The sequence below is a fragment of the Caretta caretta genome, chromosome 9, assembly GCF_965140235.1.
Source record: "Caretta caretta isolate rCarCar2 chromosome 9, rCarCar1.hap1, whole genome shotgun sequence".
NCBI lineage: Eukaryota > Metazoa > Chordata > Testudines > Cheloniidae > Caretta > Caretta caretta.
Genome location: NC_134214.1, coordinates 25,316,062 through 25,325,179, shown reverse-complemented (window position 1 = coordinate 25,325,179; position 9,118 = coordinate 25,316,062). Strand labels below are relative to the sequence as shown.

The following is a 9,118-nucleotide window of genomic DNA, read 5'->3' as shown; positions in this document are numbered from 1 at the left end:
GTGCCTGTAACTAGGAAATGGGACCATTATCCTGTGATATAGTTTTAATGCATTCATCAAAACATTACCTAAGGGCTTGGCTACACTTGCAAGTTGCAATAAAGGAGCCCTGGGCGCACTAGCTCACTACCCGTCCACACTGGCAAGGCACGTAGAGCGCTCTTACTCCACGGCTACAGCGCTGCTGGTACTCCACCTCGGCGAGTGGAATAACATTTGCTGCGCCCCTGCTGGAGCGCCGTGGCGCCAGTGTGAACGAGGTGTTGCAGAACTCAAAGCGCTCTATATCTCCAAGTGTAGCCATGCCCTAAGTATTCTTGTCTTCCACTATGGGCATGGCTACACTTGTAGATGTAGAGCGCTCTGAGTTAAACCAGCCTTCGCAGAGTGCAGTAGGGAAAGCACTGCAACCTGTCCACACTGACAGCTGCAAGCACACTGGCATGGCCACATTAGCAGCTCTTGCAACGGCCACAGAGAGCAGTGCATTGTGGTAGCGATCCCACTATGCAAGTGGCTGCAATGTGCTTTGGGGGAGGGGAAGTGGGGGGGTGTGACAGGGAATGTGGGGGGAAGAGAGATTGGGTGGGGGGGGGGGCTGAGAGCATGTCAGCATGCTGTCTTGTAAGTTTAGACAGCAGCAGACCCCCCCGCCGTCTCTCTCTCTCACACACAGCGTTCCACCATAATAGTTTGCTTTGTCTCAGAGCAGATAAGCATGCCGGCTGTCAGAAATGGTGCTTTCAAAGGGTATAGCCGCATTCCTGCAGTGATTCGAAAACAATGACAAGAGTGGCCACTTGACTTAAGGGGATTATGGGACGTTTCTGGAGGCCAATCAGAGTGCAGTAATGCAACACCTCGTTCACACTGACACCTGGGTGTCTCAGCCAAGGCACACCAAGCATTAATCTTCTCGCCGAGGTGGTGTACCAGGAGCGCTCTACGTGCCTTGCCAGTGTGAATGGCTAGTGAGCTAGGGTGCTCAGGGCTGCTTTAATGCACTCTAACTCGCAAGTGTAGCCTCGCCCTGGGAGTGAATTATTAGTTCCAAATAAAGTCAGTGATTAGTATCACTGGTGTAATTATTGTGTAAGCTTCTCCAGACAGCTCTCCCTATGTACCTCACTCCTGAACCACATCTCCCCTGCTATTCTACACACAGGGGTTTTTTTTCCAGACATGCCACCTGTACCAAATTTGATATTGATTTGATAATGTGCACAAATGGACACTAAAATGAGAAAATCATTTTCATCAGCCACCAAAGGGTCAATTTCTTCTCTCCTGATGCAGACAGTCCTATTAAATTTAATGGAATTACTTGTGGTAAGGCCCAATCCAACTTCCAGTGAAGTCAAGTCCCAATTACTCTGATGGGAACTAGACTGGATTCTGAGTGAGGAGATCAGAATCTGTCCCTAGAATTGGATTTAAACATCAAAGATCAAGAGTTAAGTTGACACTTATCTACATGTTTATTAGACAATACTTTAAGCTTTCAGGCCTTATGAAGTCATGCTTATACTACAAACTACATATAGAATTCTTGCCACATAAATATAGCAAATTTTCCTAGCTCCCTTTCATCCTCCAGAGAACACTATGGATTTATACATAGCCATGTTGGTGTGATTGCATTTTAAATGAGAAAAGAGAATTTTGTTTTGGAAAATTTATTTAGAGAGTAAACATTATTCCAGAGTTAGGGGGGTTTTTCGACAATTTATTATTTAATTTAGTATTTCCTTTCTACCGCAAGACATTAAAGATGATCCATGTACTGCTTCGAGGTGTCTTGCATCCCATAGAGTTTACTTGTGTATCTAGGTCACCAGCTCCATTTGGCACTGTTTGTCACCACCAAAAATAAGGATTCTGGACATTTTAGTTCCAAGGAGGCTGATTTTCAAGATGGCTAGGAACTAGTGGTTTGGAGGGTAGGCAAATACCTGACCTACCACAGGACTCCAAATACCACTCAGTTCAGAAGTATCTGAACTAACCTCATATCTATGTTGTAGATAGAAAGTGTATATCATGCCTACATTGTGGTATTAAAATAAAATAGGCACTGTACAAGTTGTAAGGACTAGACATTTCCATTTAACTTCTGGGTTCTTCCAATCAATGTCATTGTGAAATCTTCTTTTCTGCAGAACAAAAAATTCCCTTAGTAAAAAGGTAGCACTGCAAATTGTAATAAGTGTTGACTGAATATGCACACTGTACAAATAACTTACCTTCATCAAGAAAAGACGATGTAAACCATTAATACACAACCCACAATCCAGCCAACCATGAGAAGTGCAGGTACAACAAGACGTGAGTATGGGATTTCCCCTGAAGAGAGAGAATATAGACTTTTATTCAGAAAGAGTATGACAGATAGGTCACGTTACACTAACTCTAAATCTGTTAAGTAAAACATGTGAAAACTGTGCTGATCTTTAAAAAAAAAAAAAGACCAGTGAACTGAGGCAACCAATAATAGACAATATTGAAAACCTAACGGATTTTTTAATTACCATGTAAAATTATGATTGTACATGAAAAGATTCTTATTTAGCACAGTGGTTTAGAAAATAGAAATCAAGTTTTAGGAAAATCTATTTCTGTTCTAAATCAGGATTTCAAGAAAAAAATTTCAACCTCTTCCAGCAAATAGTAAGTTTGTACTGCTCAAAAGCTTACTACTAAGAATGGGATCCACAGAAATACTTTGTGGCCAGGATGAGTCCACTTTAGTTTCCTTTTACAAAACATTTCAAAATAAGTCCTCCAGCAATGAAAAATATAGGAAGTGTTTTGATAGCATAAGACCATGCATCACATTGAGGTGACTGGATCACATTGGCAGTCTTGGTGGGGTAATCAACAGCTCAATATTTTGCTCACTACACTATAAAAGCTAAATACACAGAGCATGCCATACCACTAAATAACAGACAGCACCTCTACACACAAGAACTGCATAGACTTCTATTTAAAATACAGCATGGATAAGCAACCACATAACACAAAGATAAACTCCATTGTAGGGTTTTGGTGACATGGAGCCACAAGGAAATTCCAAACTACACTTTCTTTTTGAGACACTTACGTATCGGATACTTCATTAGAGAAAGATACTTCTATTGAGAGACTGGCTGTAATATTTCCTAAAGGTCACATTACAAATGAAGGGCTGTATCCTGCAGGGTGGCAGCACAGAGTTTGTACAGAACAGTTGCTAAATTAACAGTAGGGCTGCTGAGTATGGTGCTTTGTTACTTGAGAGCTAATTAGATGAAGTAAGATATGAGAAGCAGGTGCTGCAAGCTGGTGGGTCAGCAAGAACACTGCCCAGCATAAATCATAAAGCACTGAGCAGCTGGCTCTGTGGAATAGTGTTTCATAGGAACCATTGGAAGCATTTATGTTAGTGGAGGAGCAGTCCTAAACACTGCTCACAAGCACAAGACACTGCTCCTGGGACCTAATCCAAAGTCCATTGCAGTCAACGGAAAGGCCCACTGACTTCAAGAGACTTTGGATCAGAGAGGTGGTTGACAGCAGGAGTAACTGAAAATCCTAAAAACAGCTGCTATGCCCCATATTTGCCAGTCAGCGCCTATGCTACTGCCATGCTCTCTTTCTCCCCATCGCCCTAGTTTTTCCTCTTTCTTAGTTGTATGAATCTCAGAGCCAGGGGTTTGTTCAGATTGCCGAGCACCCTGCTCTTTTCTGCACACTCCACGGAAGCTCCTCTGCACAGGAAAGGAGCAAACTGAGTGCTTTGGATCTCTGCACTTCAGCAGCTTGCAAGAACAAGTGTAAAGAGCCTAATCCTGCAATCCTCACTCCCATGAGTAGTCCTTATGAAGTCAAGGATTTTGCTAGTACAGGATATTTGCATGAATGAGGGTTTACTGGCTAAGTGCATCACTATATAACTGGAAATGGGCACTAAGCAGCCAGTCTTTCCATTCCTCACTCAGCTTCCTCCTTTTTATCCAGAACGGTGTAAGGGCTCAGCTTTTCAGTCTTTACTCAGGTAAAGCTCCCCCTAACATGAATAGGATTGTGCCCAGGGTCTCAATGAACTCCTATTGCACTTGAGATGTCCAATCTGGCCAGGGCTGAAATGGGTTTACAGTGGTGAGTAAAAACCACATTCTTTGGTCTTTAAGCCAGTGTGCAAGCCAATTTGCTCCTTGCACAGGCTTAAAAATCTTGATCTTATACCTCCCATGCCCCTTAACCCCCAAATATCTCAGCAGATTTCACTTAGTAGATTTTTTTATATTCTATACCGTATGTACACACACATACCCCTAAACTACCATTTAGCCAACAGTCTGAATATGGAGTAGTGTGGAATCACTCGGGAGCTCGTGGAGGGATTGTGCAACCCCATGCAAAGGAGACGGTGTATGCTGCACCACCCTGTGCTGTGAGCCTGCGCTGAGGGCTGGTACAGATGGAGACAGGCTATAAACTCTGCCTCGCTGTCCCCTCTGGGGTGCTATATGCCTATGGGGTGCACTGAGGGAGGGGTCATTATGTGTCACTGTCTACATCTATTCCCCTTGTATCCTTGTAAGTGCTTGTCACAATATGGCAGATGCTGCCTATGTGTGTCCATCTACATATCTATAGCCACACATGCTTTATGGTACAGAATAGAGACCATACAAATATGTTGGTCTTAAAAGAAATTTAAAGATTCTTCTAAGATTCTATTATTTCCCTAGGATAAGGAGACTCATTCCAACAAACTCTGAAGAAAGGACTAGCATGGGATCTGCGTATAAGAATATATAAATAACTCAGGAGCTTTTGTTGACTTTGTGTCCTCAGTATCGAAGAGGCATATATTGTTCACAATTACACAGCATGGAAGATGTTGCTGCTTTTATAAAATATGGACTTTATTTTTTTTTTATTTGTAACATCTATCCAAAGAGCAATAAGGGAATGTCATTCTTACAGGAAAATAATGTTACAAAGAATTTCTGACTGGAGCAGAAAGTTACAACATTCTAAAATGAATGTGCAATCAAAAAAATACTTTTCTAAAGAAGAGAAGCACTCTTTATAAAGTGATAATTCCAATTACACAAATCAATCCATCTCCTGGGCTAGTCAGCTCACGCTAAAGAGGTGCTGGTTTGAGGCATCAGTATCCCAAAGGGTCAACAATATGATGAAATAGTTAATAACCAGGCACCCATCCATACTTGTATGCGTGGATTAGAATGATAAAATAAATCTGTCAATCCTGCTTTTTCAGAATGTGTATTTGATGATACACTGCATACTACATCTTCCTAGATGTCAAAAGCCCCAGATGTCCACTGTCCACCTGCCAAACTCCTCTGACAGCTTCTTCAATGCAATTATGTATTGTCAATACAAAATCTCTGACACACTGAAAATTCATTTCAATAACAAAATAAATAAAGGGAGAGCTCTGGTATGGATTGTTTTAGCAATTTTCATATTTAAATAATTAAAATCCTTTTATCTTTCAGTTAAGTGAGGTTGCCTCATGAATTGTCTGTCTGCTGCACTGAGGTATTGCAAGAGCCAGGGACCTTAATGGAGAATTTTGATCCAGCTTGCAGTTGAGTACATAGGACCTTGGTTAAAGATATACTTATATAGGAAACAGTGGCATCTAGTTGATAGGGCACCAGGCTGGGTGTCAGGAGACCTGGGTTCTAGTCCTGACTCTACCACTGTTTTACTGTAAAATCTAGGCCAAATCGTGTGTGTCTTCCTTTATTTATTTATTTGTAAAATGGGAACAATGAGACATACCCTACTGATGTAAAGTACTTTGATATCTATGGATAAAACAGCTATATAAATACTAAATATTATTATTTATTCTGCATAGTGGTTGAAATGAAAAAAAGTCAGCATTCACCAACATTTATCACACTGCTGAAGCTGAGATTAGCACAGTTTTCCCTGTACTTAGAAGATACCAATGGTGACTGTGTAGGTGGCAGATTGTTCTCACTGGCTTTTACCATCTACAAATTTATAACACTTAATACTACAAATAATAAATCAAACAGAACATTTCTACAAGTAAACAACTTGAGTAACTACATGTACCAACCACCAACATGGTTACACCTATAGTTGCTTTCCATCCACTCCTCGTGAAAATGGTGTAAATACAGCAGTGTCACTATGTGTAGAATGCACTTTATTGTTGTTTGTTATGGGCAATCAATGCAAAAATCACACGTTGTGATTTCACTTTGCCCTGCCATTTGGAAACTGTGGAGTCACAACCTAGCTCATATAAAAACAAAAGGGTATTTATCTTTCTCACTTTCCCATACCCTCAGACTGTACCCACACAAACAATATCATTTATACACACACAATCTATACATATACATGCACTGAATATATTGTTAAACACAAATCAAAATATTCACAATAGTTTGGTAAATTAGAGACTCCTGTCAACTTAAAAAGTACATGTCTGGCTGAATAGATTGCAACTACTGTTGTTTAAACAACTGAGATGACTACTGCTGAAAGAGATCAAAGAGAAAAAAGTGTTCTCCGGTTTCCAGTGTGTTGGTATATTTGACAATACTTTGCATATAGTCATTTTTAGTGTTTAACCTGTAAAGTCAGTTAGTCACTTTCCCTTACTGTTAGTCTTTCATGGGTACAGACTTTTAAAAAACAGGAAAATGTGATTGTAAAAGCACAAAAACTGCCAGTGAGATTCAGAAGCAGGAGACTTCAAAATACTTTTAACTTTATTTTTTTTATCAGATTGGATTTCAAATTTACTCTATTCCTTTACTGAAAAGTAAAATATACAATACATCATCTAGGAATTAGTAGCTTACAAGTAGCATAATATCTTTGCACTATACTGCTATACATATGCATTTTAAACATACATTATTTATCTGTGCATCTTACCTACTTCTGCCATTCCTCCCTCTACTGGATTTATTGACAAGTTTTAAGGTTTGCCTCAGCAGTTGTTACTGTGAGCTCTGGGATGCTTTAAATAGAGCAATATTTGGAATGTACTGCAGCTGCTTTTACACTGATGCCAATTTTCTGCTATATGCATTCAATTGTTTGAAAAGAGTTCAGGTCTTAAAGTTTACAACTTCCAGTTCTTGTTAATTTATAGAACTGTATTAAAGAAAGATAGGAGGTTAATTTTTGCATGGACAATGAAATGAGGGCTGAAGTTTGATTTATGGTGTCTTAGCTTAGTTTCAGCATTTTACTGTGTAATATTCATGATCATCACTTTATTTAGAGCAAGACTGGGATCCAATTTGCTCTTGAATTCCCAATCCTCCTTAATTCCATTCCCTGATAAGACAAGCAACATTACAGTTGCTTGTACATTTGTGTTACTATTATTTTCTATGCACCAACATTGAGTTTGGCATTGCACAGGACAGGAGAGAAAAGGAGACAGTCCCTAACCCTAAGAGTTTACAATCTAGAATCCTGTTTCTCTTACTCATGTGAGTGAGTATATTCAGTGGAGACACTCACATGAATGACGTAAAAAGCATTTTGCCATAAATATAACATATAAATAGGTAATTTAATAAAAATGGTTACAAGCTGCAATCTCGAATAATGCAGGGGGAAAATATAGGAACTGTTGCCAGCTGTATGCCAAAAAGATAAACTGTATGTGTTGAATTAAGGGGGAAATCCACATACAGATTATTAGGAAATGTTCCTGGTAATAGCTTTTTCACTGATTCATTAAGGATCTGTTCAGAGATCATTCGCTCGATGGAATCCAGTATTAAATATAGATTGTTCCACAGAAGATTGGAGATTGTTAGATATGCAGGTTCAATTGTACATTATCCATAAACACTAAACAGGATGTTTTTCTCTATTTTGCTTCAGGGTTAGGATGACATTAATTTTCAGCACGCTTCAGCTCACGAAAGCTTATGCTCAAATAAATTTGTTAGTCTCTAAGGTGCCACAAGTCCTCCTTTTCTTTTTGCAGATACAGACTAACACGGCTGCTACTCTGAAACCTGTCATTCATTTTCAGCAAATTTATGTCCTTCAGAAAAATTAATATGATATGCAATCCCACTTGAGAGCTGTGCCTAAATGTCAACAAAGTGAACATTCTCCCCTATGGTTTTGAAATATAGCAAAATGATGAAGTGTTGGTCAAAGCTATGACAAGCTTTACTGGATGTTTTGGGGGTTATCTGATCCAGATGTTTGCACTGTAAGTAATTTAGAACTGATCATACTGTCCCAAAGCTCTGCCCCTGCTCTACCTACATGTGACATCAAAATGAAATGGTGCTCACAGCATATTATGCAGATCTTCATAACATAATTATCCCTTTTCATATGTGTTTTAATCAGCAGTGAAGTAATTAACATTGTTGACCTTTAAAATGTTATCATTGTGCTTCAGCATTAACTCCTTATTAAGATGGATGGGGAGCTCACACCTTTCTTAAAGCAACTGTATCAGGCTGACCACAGGCTGACATTTTTAAAGGTTTTCTTAATATTTCTTTTGAATCAAAGTTTAAATATTGGAGCACAAGATGTTCTCCACCAGAGACAAGCAAGGACTCGTGGAGCCATTGTGAGCTAAGTGATTCTAAAACCTGCCGACAACACGTGCACCTGCTCTTTTAAAAGGGATGTAAATGAAAGCTAAAAGCCCAGGGTTCTGCAGGGTGAGGGTTTCCCTGGCACAAGCAATGTGGGATACAACGATACAGCTACTTTTCAAGGACTCTCACAAGCCCTGTGTAGGAGGCACGCCAGCTATGGAGATTCTGGGCCGAACTGCAGCCCACAGGGACAGGAAAGACTGCCATAACTTAGAAACTAAATACCCCCGTAAAAGGCAGTCGAAAGTGTGCTCACCACTGTATACAGGGTAAGAGCTCTTTTTCCTGTAACGGTGGAAACTATGGGCCCCGTACGGTGTATATTTGGTATCTGTGTGCAAAATATTCTCATCTGGGATGAACAAGAAAAATGGGTGACAATGAGATAATTGAAAGGGAATGATTTCTATTTTCATAGTCAGTGTCTTAGAAACCACACTAGGACACACAAAGTGACTTAGCTGCAC

General features: G+C 39.8%; 1 protein-coding gene across 1 annotated transcript; it reads right to left on the bottom strand.

Moving 5' to 3' along the window:
• Nucleotides 1-1,660: 1,660 nt before the first annotated feature.
• Nucleotides 1,661-7,022, bottom strand: STRIT1 (small transmembrane regulator of ion transport 1). The gene is made up of 3 exons (XM_048865099.2): nucleotides 6,943-7,022; nucleotides 2,244-2,343; nucleotides 1,661-2,153 (listed from the first exon to the last, which is right to left on the bottom strand). Exons 1-2 carry the CDS (start codon nucleotides 6,953-6,955, stop codon nucleotides 2,249-2,251), a joined length of 108 nt encoding a protein of 35 aa, XP_048721056.1. The 5' UTR covers nucleotides 6,956-7,022; the 3' UTR covers nucleotides 1,661-2,153; nucleotides 2,244-2,248.
• Between the last annotated feature and the right edge of the window lie 2,096 nt (nucleotides 7,023-9,118).